The sequence below is a fragment of the Halichoerus grypus genome, chromosome 14, assembly GCF_964656455.1.
Source record: "Halichoerus grypus chromosome 14, mHalGry1.hap1.1, whole genome shotgun sequence".
NCBI classification, from domain to species: domain Eukaryota; kingdom Metazoa; phylum Chordata; class Mammalia; order Carnivora; family Phocidae; genus Halichoerus; species Halichoerus grypus.
Genome location: NC_135725.1, coordinates 72,186,934 through 72,208,203, shown reverse-complemented (window position 1 = coordinate 72,208,203; position 21,270 = coordinate 72,186,934). Strand labels below are relative to the sequence as shown.

General features: G+C 39.2%; 1 protein-coding gene across 5 annotated transcripts in view; it reads right to left on the bottom strand.

Moving 5' to 3' along the window:
• The window catches only part of MUSK (muscle associated receptor tyrosine kinase), an 87,281-nt gene that overhangs the window by 16,516 nt on the left and 49,495 nt on the right, over positions 1 to 21,270 (bottom strand). For all 5 annotated transcript variants that reach the window (XM_036090898.2, XM_078061209.1, XM_036090899.2 and 2 more), the window contains 2 exons: positions 15,364 to 15,523; positions 5,669 to 5,675 (listed from right to left, as the gene is read on the bottom strand). In XM_036090898.2, coding sequence (XP_035946791.1) covers positions 5,669 to 5,675; positions 15,364 to 15,523 — 167 coding nt within the window. The remainder of the gene's footprint in view (positions 1 to 5,668; positions 5,676 to 15,363; positions 15,524 to 21,270) is intronic.

The window sequence follows — 21,270 nt, the reverse complement described above, 5'->3', positions numbered from 1 at the left end:
TCTCTCTCTGTCAAATAAATAAATAAAATCTTAAAAAAAAAAAAGTTGTATGCTCATTTAGATTTGTACAGTTGTTGGAATTTCACATTTCATTGTCTTTATATAAACGATTTTAAGGTAAGAGAGTTAAATTGGAATTTGTGAGAAATTTTTAAATTGTTAAGAGAACCCATTTGAATCCGAACAATTGATACCTGAATTAGAAACCATGGCTGACTATAGTGTTCAAATCTATTAAATGGCATACAGCTTATGTACCTTATCAGGTAAAACGATGAACTTTCAAGAAATACCATACTTTGAAATTATGTTTCATAATATAGAATCTTCCTCTAATTCAGACTAGCCTTTTACTAATTAGCCAACATGAATTTTATTTTATTTTTACTCTTTTTAATTTTTAAAAAAGATTTTATTTCTTTGTCAGAGAGAGCACGAGCAGAGGGAGAAGCAGGCTCCCCGCTGAGCAGGGAGCCCAATGTGGGACCCGATCCCAGGATCCTGGGATCATGACCTGAGCCGAAGGTGGATGCTTAACTGACTGAGCCACCCAGGTGTCCCTCCAATACGAATTTTATTACATTACCTGTAGTTTGTAGTTTGTTTTAGAAATGAAGGCCTCAAATAAGAAAACACGAAGCTGTCATGAAAACTTGGGCCAGGTAAGGTTGAGCAAAAACCCAGAGAAATAGCTTACGCCCCAGCCTCTTAGGGAAATCTGGTCTGTGATAACACTAAGAAAGTTCAAGAAAGGCAAGGATGCTGTACTTTAAGAAACTGAAGAATAATACCTAATAACCAGAAGTACTTCAAACTGGTTGACTAAATGGTCTCACATATTAATATAATATCTTGGTATAAAGGGGGGATAGATAAAACCAGGTGGGATTCTTTTCATTTAACATAAAAACTGCATCATGTAAAAGTTAAATATTTCCCCGAGTGCCTCTGAACTGAGAATTACTCATCCAGGTTCTGCTGTCCTGTGTTAACCATTGACTGACTGTATTTTTCCATAAGTATTTTTTAAATTAAAAAACATTGATTTTTCCTTTAATAATACAAGCAAAAAAAAGAAAAACCCAGAAAAGGTACATAAAAGAAAAATTAATAAAAATAGCTTCAAAAATAAGGATTATTGACAATTAATAATCAATCTCTCTCTGTGTATGTCTGCTGCCTTTCTTAATAAATGCCCTAGAAAAATCTTTGGAACAACCTCTGTTGGCCTGATAGTACTGGGTCCTCATTTATTTAGTAGCTATATAATGTAAAAGAAGAAAGAAAAAAACAGAAAAAAAAAGAATAGGTTTTGAATAGAAATGAGCTCTTGGTTTGTAATTTTGGTTCTTCTTTCTGCCTTTGCATGCTGGGAAAAGACAAAATATTAAGTGTATGGTTCTTATTAATTTTCTATGCCTCTGTGATGTTCCTAGGAGCATTAAAGACTTAGCCTTGGAAGTATATCTATGCTAAGATCAGCTCTACAAGGTAAAGGATATACAGGGCCAAGTACATATGTATTACATATACACACATATATAACATATATATATGCATACACATATACATATATAGAGACTGCCCAGTCACACTTTCAGAGTTTAAACAACTTCCTTTTCCTTTTCCTCTCCTCTTTTGCAGACTCATAAACCTCTAATTTTTCATAGTGATCAAATTTCAGAGGCAAGACATGGAGGCATATGGGGCCATGGTCCCTCATCCTCCTAACCCTATCACTTAAAAAATTTAAAAGAAGCTCACAGCAAAAACTGGGGGACAAGATGAATGCAAAGAACTTCCGCTGGTGTCTTCTGCTATCTTTTGCAAGTGAACTGTCCAACTGAAGTTGGGTTCCTCTGCTCACAGTTCTTGGAACTGCCAGTGGAGAAGTACCAGAAGCAGCTGGTCCTGCTGGTCCTTCGAACAGCAGGGCAGAGGTCACAGGGATCTGTTCACAGAATGCTGGTTATTTTGGAATGGTCTGCCGGATAAGCTCCAAAAATGCTAGTTCATATTGCACATGGAGCCAGTCCCTTTCTTGCCTCCTGACAAATGAAACCTGGCTGACCTTCCTTTCTGTAAAGTGTTTCTTTTTAGCAGCAACGGTGGATATATGATCTCAAGTCCCTCCTTAAAAGACAACTCTGCTTCGTCAAATTGAATATTTAAAGGATTCTCCCTACACTTTTTACTCTTACTTCTCTGTGCTTCAGCAGATACGAACCACATCCAGCAGAGCATGTTTCAATGTGATCTTGCAGTTTCTAAGAGGGAGACCTCTATTCCCTTTGAACACATAGTACTTTGTCCAAGGGCATATCCAGACGACCAGCTGAGGCTGGTTTGGGTTAAAGCAACCCCACGCCTCCAGGGGAAACTCGCACAGCTTTTCCCACCCTCCTTAGGGGTGGCGCACCTGAGAACTCCACCTGTCCTCTGGCACAGTACTTGCTCCTTCTCCACGGTTTCGCTTTCCCTGGTTTCAGTCGCCCTGGGTCAGCCACGGTCCAGAGGCAGAGGCTCCTCCTCCTGACACACCGTGGGAAGGTCACAGGTAGCCTCCCACTAGGTCATAACACCTGCATCACTCACCTCACTTTGTCTCATCTCGCAAGCATATTCTCATCTTGCATCATCACGGGAGGGGTGAGTACAGTATGGTATTTTGAGAGGCCACATTCACAACTTTTATTACAGTATATTGTTAGACTAGTTCTGTTGTTTTATTACTGTTAATCTCTTCCTATGCCTAATTTATAAATTAAACTTTATAATAGCTATGTATATACAGGAAAAAACCATAGTGTCTGTAGAGTTCCGTACTATGCATGGTTTCAGGCATCCACTGGGGGTCTTGGAACATATCACCCGTGGATAAGGGGGGACTACTGTACAGACAGGTCTTTCCTTATATAGCAACTGCCTACAGCCACTGTGCTCTCCCAGCAAGTGTGATGACGGGGTTCTACACTGCCAATCCCCAAAGCAAACTGGAATTGTTTTTATTCTTCCATGCCTACTGTCTTTGTGTACGGTTCATTCCCTAAGGCTGGGGTCAGCAAATATAATCCACAAGTCAAGTTCCACCCTCTGCCTGTCATTATACTGCCTGTGAGCTAAGAATGGTGTTTACATTTTTAAGCGGTTGAAAAAAATCAGAAGAAGTGAAAATTATATGAAATTCAAGCTTCGGTGTCCATAAGTAACGCTTTATTGGAACGGAGCCATGTTCAGCCATTTATGAATTGTCTGTGGCTGCTTTTGTGTGTAATAGCAGAGCTGAGCAGCTGCAACAGAGCCTGTGTATGAAAAGCCAAATATATTTAATATCTGGCCCTTTATAGAAAAAGGGTTTCCAACCCCTGCTCTAAGACACAGATTGTCATTTATCTGAAATGCCAAACCCAGTGTCCTCAAGGACATGGTTGCCTCTGAAAAACACCTCTTGTAGTTCTTCTGACTAAAATCAGTACCTAGTTTTTGTGTAAAATAAAGATGTAAAAAATGATGTAAAGAAGAAAACATTTTTAATTTTAAAAAATTTGAAAATTATATTAGCCAAATACATAAACACTGTATATATTGTATATATTTGTACATATATCAGTTATAATCAGTATATACATGAGTATAATATATACAAGCTTATATATACTATATATAGTGTATATACATACTATATAGTTATATATACAGTATATTTAGAATTATTCTGTAAATGTACTTTTGTATCCTGTATTTTTATTTAGCATGATTATAAGCATTATTAATAATATAATTAATGAGAATTAATATAATTGAACATTTGCCTGTGCTATTATATTTTTCAAAAGCATGGTTTTTAATCACACCAATTTCCCTCATTGGTAGATATTGACATTGCTCATAAATTTCGTTAATAAATATGGTGTTGTTTTCAATTTTGTTGTTCATACACTTATTATTTCCTTAACATAGATTATTAAAACTGGATTTACCCAATCAGTAGATACAATGATCCTAAGGCTCCTAATAGAAACTGCCAAATGCTATTTAGAGAGGTTATAGCAGTTTCCTCTCTACCAGCGGTTTGAGAGTGCTCGTGTTATCACAAGTGAAAAACTGCGTGGGTTTTTTTAGTTTACTGACTACTAATGGGTTTTTGATTTCTCATTTGCATTTACTTGCATTTGAGTGATCTGTTTCTGTCCTTGAGTCCTTGGGCTTTGTCCATGCTTCCATTATTATGTTGTGTGTGTACATGTGCACCTAGTAAAATGTAAATTACTTGGGGGCAGTGAATACATACAAGTTAAAACAACTTTTCTGCTTTCCAATATAGTGCCAGAAATAGAGTGAGTGGTTTAAAAATGCATTGGAAGGACAGGAGTGCTGAATGGCATGTGAGGGAAAGATGGCATCTCTTCTCTTGGCGGCCTACATTTTAATTTAACTTTTACCACATTTAGGTTGTATATCTGTTCGGTAGATACTCAGTTTCACTGTAGAGTCCTTGAGGACAGGACTGTCTCTTAGAACTGTGATAAGTGGGGATGCCTGGGTGGCTCAGTCAGTTAAGTGTCTGCCTTCGGCTCAGGTCATGATCCCAGAGTCCTGGGATCCTGTCCCGCATCAAGCTCCCTGCTCAGCGGTAGTCTCCTTCTCCCTCTCCCCCTCCTCACTGCTTGTGCTCTCAATCTCTCACTCTCTCTCTCAAATAAATAAACTCTTAAAAAAAAAAAAGAACTGTGGTAAGTGAATGAATGCATCAAAGCTACATGAATTGGCACAATATTAAGAATTAACCAAATTTTCTTATGCAATGAATTACTTTATTCCATGGAATTAGACTCAGTGGTTGGAGTTCTAGGTCCCGCTCAGTTACTGTGCTATCTGGGCTAGTGCAGTAGTTATCAAATCTAAGTTTTTGAGTCTGTCTACCTGAGCTCAGATTGAGGTTTTATAGTTTGCAAGCTGTGTGGTCTGGGCAACTCCTAGTGCATCAGGTTCCTCATATTAAAAAATAGAGATGATAATAGGTCTTGCCCCATAAAGTCACTGAAATGTTAAAGTGAGAAAAATGGTGATCATAAATGTACCACAAACTTAGCTGCTATTGTCATTATTACTATTATTACCTACTTAATCATTCTGAATCTCAGTTTCATTGCTTGTAAAATTAGGTAAAAACAGTTATGACACTTCATAGGTTTTTTATGAAAGTCATTTTTACTGAAAATAAAACACTGTACATTGCAAAATGTTATATTACAATGTAACACTTTCTTATCTACAAGATAAAGTTATGAGGGAAAATTGGGTAGTCAGTTCTGGGTTCAATTTCCAAGCCTATCACTTACCCTTTGTGTAAGTCACTGGAACTCTCCATTTCAAAGAAAACTCTCTTAGTTTCTTTTCTGTACAATAGAGATAATAATAGTACCTGTTTCATATGGATGTCCTGAGGATAAATTTAAATAATGCATGTAAAGCTCTTAGCACAGTGTCTCATACACAGTAAGTATTCAATAGATGTGACCTATCTTCATTATCATCTTGTAAGAGTATAAAAAGGATTAGAAATTAGAAAGTTTTTGAAAGATCACAGTACTCAGCAAATAGCAATAAAGGGCAGGTCAAACAAAAACCACCACAACAAAACATTGATGTCACAGTGCTATCTTACCTCCATTCTGTTAACAGGAGAGGAAGTTCCCACAGGAAATCACATTAAAGGGGAAAAGAAGAAAAAGTTAGTACATTTTAATCTTCAGATTTGCAAGAGATAGCTTTGATATCTCTACTTCTTAAGTTTCTGGAAAGTTCTCTTTGGTTAGGAGGCCAGACACTGCATTAACAGGCAGATTTGGAGGAGGTAAAGTTAAGAGAAAACTGAGAGTCTGCAGGAACTGTGTTCTTTTCAACCTGGGTCCATCACTGGCATCATCAGCCCGGGTAGTGTCAAAGCTCCAAATTCCCCTCCATTAGCCACCAAGGGACTTTGTAGCATGAAAACAAGCCTAAAGATGAGAAACCAACCTATATAAAGCACCTACAGGACCCAAGCTACAAGACCGTTCTGCCACTGTGCAGATAGAAAAGATGAAAGGAGACATCAGGAGATTCTTCTAGAGAAAATGGTCTATAATTCGGAGGGGTAAAGGCAGGTGCTAATAGCAGCTGAGCAGAGAAACCTGTTGAAATACCAGGAGGCCAAGGTTATGTATCTCAATTTAAGATGTAAAAAGAGGGTTCAATACCATGAAGATGGGCCAGTGCCAAAGAGAACCCACCCATAGTATTTGGGAGGAGATAATAAGCTCAGATAGGCTTCTATTTCAAGGATGAGTCGGGAAAGAAAAATGAGACTAATTGAAGGGTGCCTGGATGTGTCAAGAATAGTAAGAGAATCAGAGGGCTTCCATGTGTTTCTGACAGAAATTCTTCCAGTTGCATTTTCTTCTGGAGGGAGGGTGGGGAGCCAGGGAAGGGTCCAAGAACGTTGCAATTATAAACAAGTGCTTTGATCTCAAAACTAGATTTTTTTAAGATTCCAAAAATTGCCAACCGTCCTCAATACGTGTAGTATCTTTACAATTATCTGGAAAAGCCAGTAAAACTCTGGCTGTCTTCTAAAACACACAGTAACTTTAATATGGGAAAGCTGCCTGATTGTGAAAAAGAATGCTTCCCTCTTCGGCTTCACTGCAGAACAGCTGATAGCAATTTAGGGTGGCTACTGGCTGTTACTCATTTATTCTTTTCCCTTTCGTTTCAAACAAAAACAAACACCTTTAATCAATTTGAAACCAGATAAAGCCACCATGAAACAGCCGGGGACAGCGTCTGTTTTGTTGGTAAGAGCACTCTACCTGTCCCGGCTGAAGCACTGGGTGGTAAAGCTGGTCGTGTGCTTCTGATGCATCCCCACGTGTTCTCATAATCGGAAAGAGCATGTCAGGGACGAGGGAGTGTGACTATCAGACATGAGAGAGACCGTGAAACAGGGCAGTACATTCAATTAGCTACGTTGATTGTGAAAATAGAATTCAAACTTCTGTTTTTTGTTATTGTTGTTTTTTGGTAATAGTGTGAACTATCAATGCTTAAAATATGTGGTCCATTGGAGGGGTGGGGAACTCCAATACTACTATGTTAGATCCCTCCCTACGCCCATTTTTGGTTATGCTGCATATATTCATTTGAGTTTTAAATTTAGTGACCAGAAGCCCCAGATCCTGAGGTCAAAGAAGGAGCATTGTAGATGGTGGGAGTGTTGGTGGAATGACTGGCTTATGTTGGAGTATAGACTCATTCCTGTACTCTCCAACTGGATAAGAGTAGGTGGAACTCTGAATCTCAGTCTTCCAGGAAGGACCTATTAATGCCACTGAGAATGGGAAATACAAACTTTTCCTCTACTGCATCCCTTTGTCTTTTTTTTTTTTTTTTTGCTAGCTTTACTGAGATATAATTATAACGTTGTGTAAGTTTAAGGTATACACTTATATAATGCAAAATGATTACCGGCTTAGCATTAGCTAACACCTCCATCATGTCTCATAATTACCATTTCTTTTTTGTGGTGAGAACATTTAAGATCTATTCTCATAGCAACTTTCAAGTATATAATACAGTATTATTAACTATAATTACCATATGGACAAAGATTCCCAGAACTTATTCATCTTATAACTGGAAGTTTGTGCCCTTTGACCAACATCTCTCCATTTCCCCCACCACCCAGCATGGGGTAACTACCACTGTCCTCTGTGTTTCTATGAGTTAGACTTTTTCAGATTCCACACATAAGTGATATCATACATATCTGTCTTTCTCTGTCTGATTTATTTCACTTACCATAATGGCCTCAAGTTTCATCCATGTCACAAATGGCCAGATTTCCTTCGTCATCATTGTTGAATAATATCACATTGTATGTATATATGTATATGAGATGCTGTAAGATATACAGTGAGGTATTTTATATATATCACATCTTCTTTATCCATTTGTTTGTTGACAGAAACTTAGGTTGTCTCCATATCTTGTAACTAGTATCTACTGTTTCGATATATTGTGAATAATGCTGCAACAAACATGAGGGTGCAGATACCTCTTCAATATCCTATTTTCATCTCCTTTGGATAAATATCCTGAAGTGGAATTGCTGGATCATATAGCACTTCTATTTTTAATTTCTTAAGGACTCCATACTGTTTTCCACAGTGGCTGAACCAATTTACATTCCCACCAACAGTGTGCAAGGGTTTCCTTTTCTCTACATCCTTGCCAACATTTATTAACTCTTGTCTTTTTTTTTTTTGATAGTCATCCAGTTATAAGGTAATATCTCATTGTGGTTTTGATTTGCATTTCTCTGATGATTAGTGATGTTGAGCACCTTTTCATGTACCTGTTGGCCATCTGTATGTCTTTAGAAAAAAAATGTCTGTTCAGATCCTCTCTTCATTTTTTTTAAAAAATTGGATTGTCTTTTTGCTTTTGAGTTATATGAGCTCTTTATGTACTTTGGATATTAGCCCCTTCTCAGGTATGCAATTTGAGAATATTTTCTCCCATTTCATAGGAAGCCTTTGCATTTTGTGGATGGTTTCCTTTGCTGGGCAATAGCTTTTTAGTTTGATGTAATCCCATTTGTTTATTTTTGTTTTTGTGGCTTGTGCTTTTGGTGTCATATCCAAAAAAATCATCACCAAGACTGATATCAAACTCATTGCTTATGTTTTCTTCTAGGAGTTTTATGGTTTCAGGTCTTATGTTTAGGACTTTAATCAATTTTGAGTTGCTTTTTGTGTATGGTGGAAGATAGGAGGAGTCCAGTTCTATTCTTTTGTATGGTTATCCAGTTTTTCCAGGACATTTATTGAAAAGACTGTTCTTTCCCCATTGTGTATTCTTGGCTCCTTTGCTGTAAATTAATTGACCATATACATGTGAGTTTATTTCTAGGCTCTTCATTCAGTTCCATTGGTCTATAGTTTGTTTTTATGATAATTCTATACTAGTTTGATTCCTGTAGCTTTGTAATATAGTTTGAAGTTAGGAAGTGTGATGCCTCCAGCTTTATTCTTCATCCTCAGGATTGCTTTGGTTGTTCACAATCTTTTATGGTTCCATACGAATTTTAGAATTGTTTGTTCTATTTCTGTGAAAAATGCCATGGGAATATTAATAGGTATTGCACTGAATCTGTAGCTTGCTTTGAGTGATATGGGAATTTTAACAGTATTAGTTCTTATCCATGAAACAGGATATCTTTTCATTTATTTGTGTCTTCAATTTTTTTTTTCATAAAATCTTTTAGTTTTCAACATACAGATCTTTTACTTTCTCAGTGAAACTTATTCCTCAGTATCTTATTGTTTTTGATGCTATTATAAATGGGATGATTGTCTTTATTTCTTAGATGTTTTGTTGTTAGTGTATAAAAACACAACTGATTTCTGTATGTTGATTTTGTATGCTGCAACTTTACTGGATTTGTTGATTAGTTCTAATGGTTTTTTTGTAGAGTCCCTAGGATCTTCTATATATAAGATCATATCATCTGCAAACAGACAATTTTACTTCTTCCTTTTCAGTTTGGATGCCTTTTATTTCTTTTTATTGTCCAGTTGCTCGGGCTAGGACTTCCAGTGCTATGTTGAAGAGTAGTGGTGAGAGTGGGCACCCTTGTCTTGTTACTGATCTTAAAGGAAAAGTTTTCAGCCTTTCACCATTGAGTATGATGTTGGCTGTGGGTTTGTCATATATGGCCTTTATTGTGTTGAGGAATGTTCTTTCTATACCCAGTTTGTTGAACATTTTTGTCATGAAAGGATATAGCATTTTTTCAAATGCTTTTTGGCATCTATTGAGATGATCATATGATTTTTATCTTTCATTCTATTGATGTGTTGTATCACATTTATTTATTTGTGTATGTTGAACCATCCTTGCATCCCAGGGATCAATCCCACTTGATCATGATAAGTGCTCTTTTTAATATGATGTTGAATTTGGCTTGCTAATATTTTGTTGAGAATTTTTGCATCTGCATTCATCAGGGAAAGTGGTCTGTAGTTTTCTCTTCTTGTGATATCGTTATCTGGCTTTGGTATCAGGGTAATGCTGGCCTCATAAAATGAGTTTGGGAGTGTTCCCCCACTGTTCAATTTTTGGAAGAGTATGAGAAGAATTGGTGTTAATTCTTCTTTAAATGTTTGGTACAATTAGTACTGATGCCTATTTTGGTGGCATCTGGCTCTTCCAGAATTATGCTCATTACAGGGATCATGGGCTGTCTTGCTGGTCTCTGTCACAGAGCCTAGGGTTCTAATGACAAAGAGAAGGCACCTGGCCAAATACCCAGTATCCTGGTGATTTTAAATTGCAACTTGAGCCTTTCAAGGTTGTGGCTGGAAGGAAATGCAACTTCCTGGTTCATAAGGAGAGGTTCCAAAATTTTCCTGACTCCTTTTGATGACTAACAGCAAATGTAAATGAGTCAGAAAGAAGTATATCACATTTCTCAAACAATGCATAAGGATTTGGGCATACACATGGAAGAGTTTTGGGAAAATGAAGGCTGATCTTTATTTTTTGTTTTCCTTCAAACACTAGAAATATCATTAGACCTAATCCTAAGCACTAGACCAGATTTTTCCATTTCCAGTTTTCCTGCTGGGATGAGTAAATAAACAGATGGAGTAAAAGCTTCAAAGTGAAACACAGAGAATGTGACAAAGGAGGCTGTTGACTACAGAACACTAGGGGAGGATGGGGATGGCTGAAAGGAGAGAAAGGAGAGTTTGGGGTAAGGAAGCATTGCCAGAATGTCAAGAGGAGTCACCATGTCTGACTCAAAACTCTGGACTTCTGAGGCCATCAGAGGCCAAAGGAGAGAGGGGCTGAAATTAAAATGGAGAAAGCAGATGCCATATCCAAGCTCTGGGAGGTCTCGGGAGCATAAGACCATGCTTCTTTAAAATGATTCTGAATTAAGTGGCTCCATGGGTCTTGTTTTCACCAATGTGGCCTCACTTTCCTGGAATATTGCCTCAGGGAGCACCTCAGGATTGGGAGGCAATTTCCTCACTGATGGCACTGGAAACATTGTGAGGCATCTAGCAGATTTAATGGAAAAGAATGGGTCAAGGAGAGGAAGAGTAAATGGCAGATGTCTCATGGGGTTCAGAGGTCTTATTCCATTGCACTCATGAGACACCCTCATTAGATCTACTGGGGAAATTTTAGGAAAAGTAGGGGAGCTTCAGACCTCAAAGTCTGTGAGATCCAACAGGAAAAACTGATCAGGGGATAAACAAAAGGATCCTATAGCTTTTTATGAATTAGTTCCTTAAGGGAGTCTCTCTTCATTCATCTTAGTAACAATTTTTTCCATGTGCAGAAGGATTCACATTTATTGGTTCACATACAGCTCCTAACACTTGCTAAATATGTATTGCTGGGCCCATTGGCGAAAGTCAAGTTATTGCTGGTTCCAGCCTACATGACCATTGCCCTTACTGAAGTCACTGCTCTTCATCTGTATTCACCTTGCTGCTGCAGGAGATTTCAAGTCCTCTCTGCTGCTATATACCGGTTCTTGCATTACTTCTACCATCTTTTTCCCCATGCCAGTGCTACTGCTATTTTCCCCCAGGCTACCATTGCCTCACTCTGGTCTTTTCTCAGAGTTGATGCCTAAGACCACTTCTCCCTCCATAGAAAGGCATGCCTTTCTATGCTGCTTGCCATAACTTAAGGTTCTTTCTACCACCAGAAGATACCATTACTTTTTTAGTATTACAGCCTCCACTGTTGGTATATTCCATTTATTAATGGAGTTAGATCAGCTAGGTCAGGGATGAAGGGGTGATGTTGCTGTATACAATATGGTGGCAATCATGCTCTGTAGTCATTTTGGCATCTTGAAGATCGTGTCCATGCAATGAATCTGCCTTGGTGTGATGTAGATATACCCATTATATTAGGTTCTCCTTCTTTATTGCCATAGCACTGACTTCACACTCATCTTTGTACTTAAGATGGTAGGCCCTCTGAGGGTTGCTGCACTAGAGGGGGGAGTCTCTCCCACTTGGTATGTTGCGTAAAGGAGGAAGGTAGAGGAAATAAGAATTCGGATATACATTTTATAGGTTCCTTTCTCTGGACCAAAATCCTAGAGGAGAGGTATAAATTAAGGAAAAAGCCAAAGCAGAGGGACTTTTCTCTTCTTCTTATTTGGAACTCTAGACGCAAGGAACCTTATAGGCGTTCCTTACTCTGACACGGGATGGCCACATTAATATAAAAATGGTAGCATGACGTGGTTGGGTAGACAGCAGAACTGGGTCAATAGGTCAATAGGTCTGAATCTCTCTTGGATTTTGTATAACAAATGGATTATGCATAACATGAAAGTGATCCAGAAGTTACTTCAGGCCCCATGAGGGATAAGGAAGGAGATGACTTGGAATTCAGCAGGCCTGCCTTCATAGAGAGAGACAGGGTGACTGAGTTGCAGAGGTTGCAAAGTAGACTCTAGAGAGGGCCTTGATGAAGGATGTGACCCAGATGGAGATGACTGTGCTGTTATAGGACGAGCCTCAAAGGTGCTGAGCCAGCCAGGGGCATCCTCTGGGTCCTAACAAAGCCAAGAGATGAGATCACAAGTTCTCCAGCCATAGACTTCACCAGAGAATGGGGTAGGGGTTTGTTCCAGAGGTCACCACTGCATGTATCCAAGTCCCTTTTCCCCTGCCATCTAGGGGAGAGGGGCGGAAGGGGAGGAAAAGCCCTGGCAGGGAATTAATACGTGAATGACTGAATAATTACCTAAAATGAAATGCTCTTAAGATTCGCAACATTAATTTTTCTCTTTCACCCTGAGGAGATGTAGGTTAAACTAGATTAAATCAGTTTATTTTCTTGGATTTGAGTATCCATATGTAAATGTTTTTCTCTCTCTCTCTCCACACACACACACACACGCACACACACACACGCACATTATCTAAATAGATGGAGGGAAGGATGGATAGATACTGTAAATAGGTATTTACTTATTTAACATTGGTCGTTGATCAGATATCAAATAAAACATAAGATAGTGAGACTAGAATAATTCCAGGTTATTCAAAGGCATTAAAAATTTTAATTTTTTGGGGCGCCTGGGTGGCTCAGTCGTTAAGCGTCTGCCTTCGGCTCAGGTCATGATCCCAGAGTCCTGGGATCGAGCCCCGCGTCGGGCTCCCTGCTCGGCGGGAAGCCTGCTTCTCCCTCTCCCACTCCCCCTGCTTGTGTTCCCTCTCTCTCTGTCAAATAAATAAAATCTTTAAAAAAAAATTTTTTTTAATTTTTTTTAATCTTCTGGACCTCCTCATGTTCTTGATTTTTTATTTTATCTGTTATTATTTGTTCTAGACACCTTCCTCAAACTCTCATATCTACTACACTGCTACATTCTAGCACATTCAAATCCTATCCCCCTTTTTTTTAAGACAGAGAGGTAGGGGAAGGGCAGGGGAAGGAGGGAGAGAGAGAATCCCATAACCCTGAGATCATGACCTGAGCCAAAATCAAGAGTTGGACCCTTAACCGACAGAGCCACCCAGGCACCTCTCAAGTCCTATCGTTTCTATCCTGATAGGTCACCTGTATCTCTCCCCTTCTCTCTGGACCAATTGCTGCACTTGTCGTTCAGACCTTCATTACTTTTCTAGACTCCTGGGATAGCCTCCTGACTGCATGCCATGCCTCCCAGTCTTTTACACCCAACATCTGCTAATTTGATAATGCATATATCTGACCATATCACTTCTCTCCTCTAAAATAATTAGATGACTTCCCACTGATTGAAGAATACATTCAACCTACTCAGGCTGTTCATAACCTGGCCAGAGCCCACATTTCAAACCCTTTTTCCCGTTCTCTATCTCACCATCATGTTCTCTATCGCCATCATGCTCTAAGCTTGCCAACAGCTTGCTGTTTTCTTCGTCTGTGCTTCTGCAGTAGAACATAGTCAGTGCCGTAATGTATATGGCTGGCTGACTTCCTTTCTAGATTGACAGTCCCTGGAAGGCAGGGACTCCATTGTTAATGATCTCATTTGTTACTTAAGTTTGCATCCTTTATTCTACCTAATGATGGCCTGAATCTAGTATTTAATAAATGCATGTAAGAGTCTTTTATCAACAACAAGGTACTATGTAAGCAATAATTGTTTTATTATTATTTGTTAAATTGAGTTGAATTCACTTTTAGAATTCTCACCATTCTCTAGGAGAAATGATTTCCCATCAGTGGAAATTCTAGAATAATTGATATGATATCTCAAGGTACTATAAGTAGATAGATCCCTGGAGAAGCAGGTTGAAGGAATCCTTAGTTTTAGAATCTTCTCCTTCCTTCAGAGGCATGCTTTAGAAGGCCAGCCTTGTCCAGTGCTCCCTATGTATTTCTCTGTGGTCTCTATTCATCTCATATTAAAATCATAAACATTACTAGAAATTTCCCCATCATGGAAGATCAAAGAAGTGGCATGGTAATAAGACATAGCAGGATCTGGGGAGCTGGCCCTGGGCACAGGTTCTACCAGTGCTTGCCTCACATGTGAGCCAAGCATCTCTGCTGACCCTTGGGCAGTAGACATATTATGAGTATAGCATGCCTGGCATTTCCTGATACAGGGATTATTTCCATCTCTAGGAATTCCACAAATGTTCTCAGAAGGCTTTGGGGCATTTACATTTTAAAAATAAACCTTTATAACTCAACACAAATATCCTAGAAATCCGTATGTCAGCTCTTTTCCTTGAAAACACCTGTAAGTCCTGCTATCACTTTCCTGAAACAGGAAAGGGAAAGACCACAAAGTAGATCGAATACTCATAAGTAAAAATGCCCTCAAGAAAGAGCCATGCGGAAATTGGCACAACCATGTTAAGTGTCTGCCCAGTTACTCTTTGAGAGCCCTGGAAAGTGTGATTAGCCCCATGAAAGAAAAAAAGATGAGGAAAGAGAGAGGAAGGAAAGGAAAGAAATGGAAAAACAGAAAAAAAGGAAGAAAGGAAGGAGGAAGGTTAAAAAAGAGGAAGAAAGGGAGGGAGAGAAAAGAAATAGAAATGAACTTCTGGAAGCTGTTACCCCCACCCAGGGGGACAAGTATTGGAGGATTTCGTTTTTGAGGCAATAAATCACCCAAGATCAATTATCTAGATCAACCTCTGGTGTGTCCTCAAGGAGGAAGAAATCACCCAAAGGGGACTGGAGTAAGAAATAAAAGAAAAAAGATTTTCCCCCAAATGAGGTGTGGCATAGTGCCAGCTCTCCCCTCTCCTGGAGCAATGCGGTTGTGAAAATCCATCCTACCTGCTATGCTGATGGTGGCCGCAGCCTTTGCAGTGCTGAATTTATCTCCATGCTTATTAGTAGCTATGCATGTGAAGAGTCCTGGCTTAGTGATAAACAGCTGCAATCTTGAGTCAATCACTCGGTCTTTCACACTTTCTTGAATGGACCCAGAAGAAACCTGGTGGAGTCAAGGAAAAAAAACGGATAGAATTAGGTCAAGGATTTCCTAATATGCTGTATCAGTTGACTTGAAAGAAAAAGTATCAAAATTATGGTCAAAGGGCATGTGGTAGATTGCAAAAATAGTCAAAACCTTTTCCTTCCTTATGCCCATGACCTTGCAATGTAGCTTTGTAGCTCTTCCCCCAAGAGGTAGCATCTCTCTCTGTGCTTTGAATCTAAACTGGCCTTGTACTTGTTTTAGAAAATCAGAAACAGACTCGTGAAAGTCTTGCACATTGTGGCTTACTTTTTTGTTGCTCTTGGAACCTGTGACCTCCTGTGACCAACCCAGAGCTAGCCTGCTAGAGGCTAGAGGAGGAGGCATGCATGGCCCAGTTAGCCCCACTGCCCCAGCTGGGAGCCAAGAACAGCTGCCAGATAGACAAGTGAGGCCATTCTAGATCGACTAACCCCCAGTCAGTGTGCCAGTCACAGGAACTAGATCAGCCAAGATCACGAAATCATGGCCCAAATCAGCAAAACCACCCAGACAACCCACAGACTTGTGAGCATTACGAAATGGTTAACTCCTGTTCAGTTCCCCACAAATGCACACCAGATGGATGGACGGTTATGAAGAAAAATGGTTATAAAGCCAATTCTGTTTCTGAGGCATGACATAGATCATGCCGTACCATTTAAATCAGAAAGTCAAATGTCCTTGAAGAGCCAGGATATCAATGCAATATTAGCACCCAACTGGCAGGTTAATTTATGTGTTAGTCATCATCCTTTCAGCTCTGTGGGAAAGACAGCTGCCCAGCACTTTCTATGAGGTTGCAGAGTTAGAATTCGTACTCTGGTTATGATAATTATTCTTTAATCGTCACTGTATGAGGGGAAAATGCCAATTTGAGGGAAATTTGAATGGAATGACAACCAGGGAATCAGGCCATGATTCACCTTGACCTTATCTCGGAGTGGCCTTGAAGGATCTCTCTCTGTCCCGTGGTAGGGAACGAGGCCAGGAATAAGAAATTTGGAGCCGGTTATTTTGTTCTTTTGCCTGTTTTCACAGTTAGACTAACAAGGGGAGGGGAAGCTCTGGGGTTAAACCAGCTTGGTTCTTTCTGCTGCCAGGTGGCTGGCTGGTCTTGGATCCAAGCACTCTCTATAGCTATTAAGCAGGGAAGTTTGTCTTTGTCTTTTTATTCCTTCCCTGTACTACTAGTTTCAATCCTTATGATAAAAACTTCATGTAAGCATCAATTTAAGTCAGATAAAGTATTACGGTGGTTTCCCCAGATAAACAGCTTGGACTTTGTGAGAAATTGACAAGGCAGAGAGAAAAATTTCTCCAAGAGACATACACTCAGTTGGGAATTCAGATAGGATTCGTCATTATCGTATTTATCAGAAGCACATCCTCTTATGGATTTGAATCTCCAAGTGAGATAGTAACGATGGAACATTTTGAAATACAATTTGGTCTCTCCTGAATTTTAGTAACAAAGCAACCATGGAGAAAAAAGCTAAAGGCCTCAAACTTCTATGCTCAGTCAACACGATGTATGCTATTGGGATATTTCATTTATAAATATAATCCCTTTCCAGTTTATAGAAGTGAAATCTATAGAACAATTACCTTCCCCCTTTGCAAGGTTAATCCCACCTTCAGGAAGTAGGTCAGCGTAATGCCTAGGACACAATTGGGGAATGAGTCATCCCCCAAGGTTGACTAAACTAGCCCTATTTTCATGTTCACACCTAAGAAAGTCATTCCTACACTCCTCTTCAAGGTCACCGAGAACATTCTTGGTAGGGAAGAGGATGAGTTTTAGACTGGCTGACCTCTCTTCTCCTGGACTTCATCAAGGTATTGAAATAGTTCAGTGAAGACACCAACAAGTTACAAGGCTCATTGCTTGATTATGATGTGGCTCCTAGATGCTTTTCCTCCTGTTTCCAGAGGCCTTGCTTGATTCAGTTTGTGACTCATGCACAGCAGGCCTTGTTAGTCATAGTTTGAATTTGTTTTTCTTTCTTTATGGATCATCCTGACCAACAGTGTAGTATTTTTTGATGACCTAAAAATAAAAACAATCCTTTGCCCTCCGTTTTGATCTTTTTGCCCCTCAGGTTCAGATTATTACTGAGTTTTGACCAAGGTATGCCTAGGCAAAACCGAGTACTTAATTGAGGTGACTATATCTGGTATTTATAGTAAGTATGTTATTTTCGGCAAGTCACTCAGCCATACTGACCTGAAGGAGCTGGATAAACAGCTCTCTGCTCTGTATGTAGGTTCTCTTTCTGAGAGAGTGACCTCAAAAAGAGGCAGTCAAATAGGAAACTCTATCATAAATAGGCATACTTATTTACACTTGAGATAATGTGTGTAAAAGCTTTTTTGAAAGTGGCAAACTAGTATTGACCTGTAGAATATTTTTATATATCATTAGTACATTAATAATGCTGGTTTGAGAGAATCTGATCACAGTTATGGATAATCTTGTAACTTCATCATGACTTGACGTTGGCATAGAAAGACCTCTGATGGCTTTGTGTTACACATAGTTCCAGCTTGCTGAGAATACCTGGAGCTATAGGGTATGGCGCAGAAGCGTCCATGTTTAGGGAGATATAATAATGTCTGTCAGTTCGTCATAGAAAAAGGGATAACAGACTGAGAAAATTTTCCATACTGTTTCTGATCAACATCACCATAAATCTTGACCTCTTTCAGTCTGACTGCTGCAATATTCCACATAATATCTTCCAGCTGATATATGTAATTATTTTAATTTACACAGTAAGATGACTCCAAAGCTCATGTACTCTGAACCAAAAATACTACCTTTTAAAAATATGGGTAAAATAAAGGTGAGCCTCCCTTTGAGAAAATTCAAAAGCACAATCTTTAACATAGATAATTTGGTTATTTACTTTTATAAAATTCTTTTAACAAATTAAAATGATTCAACTTTTAAAATATTTTAGAAACTATAATTGGAAAAACAAGAGAGACATGTAATTTTTCTACATTTTTTATTTGAATACCAAAATAATGGAGATATTATCAGTATAACTTGAAATAAATCTTGTTATCAAAATACAAGTTTATTTTCTTTTAGAAAAGTAAGCTCTGTTCTAGCCACGTGAAACTACTACTTCCAATGTTGGAAAACAAAAGGAATATCACTACTCACTCTGAAGTTCATCTAAGACTACAAATTTTCATGAAAAATGAATGACATTTCTGTAGGAAGGAAACAAAATAATTCTTGATCACTTTGGGGCACGTGGCTAGCGTTTCTCTTGTTCTAACTGCTTGGGGTTTTAGGTTGTTGATGTGTTCACAGAGGCAGGGAGAAAAGGAGCCTTCACGTCCTTTAGAGTACCCATTACTCTTAGTAGTGCGTTAGTGGAGAGCCACAGTTCAAACTCTGTTTTATTCTGTGCCAGTTAGCTCCCAGCTCTGCATTCATGTTTGTTCAGTCCACCCAAAATAACACCAGGACTGTGGGCTCTTCCCTGTTCTCAGGAGACTTTTCTGGTTTGCTGCTTGTACAGTAAATGTCCATGATTGCCTCCATTTCCTGTGATTTGTGTCAGCACGAGCAGCATCATCTTGGTTTCTAGTTGGACGTGGGTAGTATCCCCATGACTGAAAGTTGGCTCTAAGAACAACCCTCTCCCTGACCATGAGAACCGCAGATGTACTTTTGCTTTCTTCCTGGAAGAAAGCCACTCTTAGTTCGTTTTATTCCTGTCTTAGAATCTGAGGCAATGGGTCTATTTTGCTTCCTGCTTTTTGTGAATTACATCTTGAATGATTAATTTGGGGTCTCAATAAGACTGAAACTAATTCGAACCATCTGACTTTTTTATTACTCCCGAACTCCAACAGAGACTAATCCTATATCTTCTAGTTCTAAACTCATACGAGCCTTTGAAAACACTGATTTTTTTTTTTTTTAAAGCATGTGTCTTTCCATTTTCTTTATTCCTGTTTTCACAGAGGAAGTCAAATCAGTAGAGTCCTATCAGTCCACCAGCTTTCTTAGGACATATCTTTACACTACCTTGAGAGGCCAAAGACGACAACAACAGCTTCCACAGAAGAGCCACAAAACAGACTGCCAAATAAGATTTGAATTTTAAAAGATATTTAAAGTTTAATTAGCTTAAAGAACAGGAACTACAGGTTTCTTGACTGTAACTTAACAACATGGGAGACCCGTACCCCTGATGTCATATTAGGGATGGTTTTCTCTAGCCACCTGACACCTCTGTCATTACAAACATGGGAAAATCAGTGTCTCAGAGGCAAGTGGACTTCCCTACAATGAACATTCGCTGAAGAGGGCCATTTCCAACTTAGGTCTGCTAATCCTTCACCTATTCTTATTTGTCGTCCCTCAAGCAGCAAGCTCATAAAGCAACATTATTTTGTTTACAGACTCTGTTTTGAAGAGATGCATGGTAGGCACTTAGACAAGATAAATTAGTTTTAAACACAAATTATGAGAGAATAGTTTTGTTCAATTATCAGAAAAGAAAAGAAAAAATCCCTTTAGCACAAACAATAGTGAAAACAAAAATAATAAATGAGTTTAAGCCCTAAAGAGGCTGCTATTGCAGGATGACACTCTTCATTAGTTGAGGTAGCCTTAGAATTTGGCATCTTTTTCCTCGTATACAGCATCCACCAGATTTTCACACAGGGACGTGCTTTGTTTCCCACACACTTCCCTTCCCGTGTCTAGTGTCCTATTGTGTTTTCCCTTCCTCACCTTCTTTTCCTCTCTTTCTTTTTTTCTCCTCATTTTGAACACTCCTTTTACTTTAAAATGCTGCTGTTAATATGTTGTAATACGACAACAGACGGACACTGCAACCAAGATCCTAAAAAGTTGAAGAGAGACTATCCTGAAGGATATGAAAAATGCAAATAGCCGAGAACCCCTTAGATAACTCATCAAGGTTTGAGTTGTTTAGCTGTAGTGAGAACCATCCTCACCCCACCCAAGGGACTGGTTAAAAACCATCCCATCTCCTTAAGGTATGAAAGAGGGTCTCCAAAAGGACCACCTGGAGGGTTGGCATATGTCCCCTGCTATGTAGTAAAGGGTTAACTGTAAAGTGGACTTGAGGTGCTCACACTCTGCACATTTGAAAGAAAGGACTGGCCTTTGACTTGCTTCTAAGAGATAACCTCTCATCCCTTGGAAAATCCTGCCTCATGAGAGTGTCTTTGTATATCTGAGACCATGAGCCATGCCAGATAGTTTATGTTACAGTGCAAATTATGGTGAATAGCTCTTTTTGTTCAGCAGGGACTCTAGGCTATACTGTATCAGTTTGACCTTTGGAAAGGTTGGAGACTAGCTAAGGTCATTCGTGTGAACCCTCCATGCTTTTGTAATTGACCCTCAGGAGAAACCCTGGACACCATGGCTAGTGAGCTTCCTTGTACAAGACGTTGTGCATGTTGCCATCATTGCTGGGAGAATTAAGTGCTCTCCATGGGACTCCACAGGGAGAGAACAGCTGATTACCCACTACTGAGTTTAGTCCGTATCCTTTCACTGTAATAAACTATAGCCATAAGGATAATGGCTTTCCTGAGTTCTGCGAGTCCTTCTAGTGAATCATCAAACTTGAGGGTGGTCTTGGGGACCCTGATACACCTGCAATTTGTTGACACAGCAGAGATGTATCTGATACCCACCTGTAAAATCTGAAGGGAGAGCAGGCTGC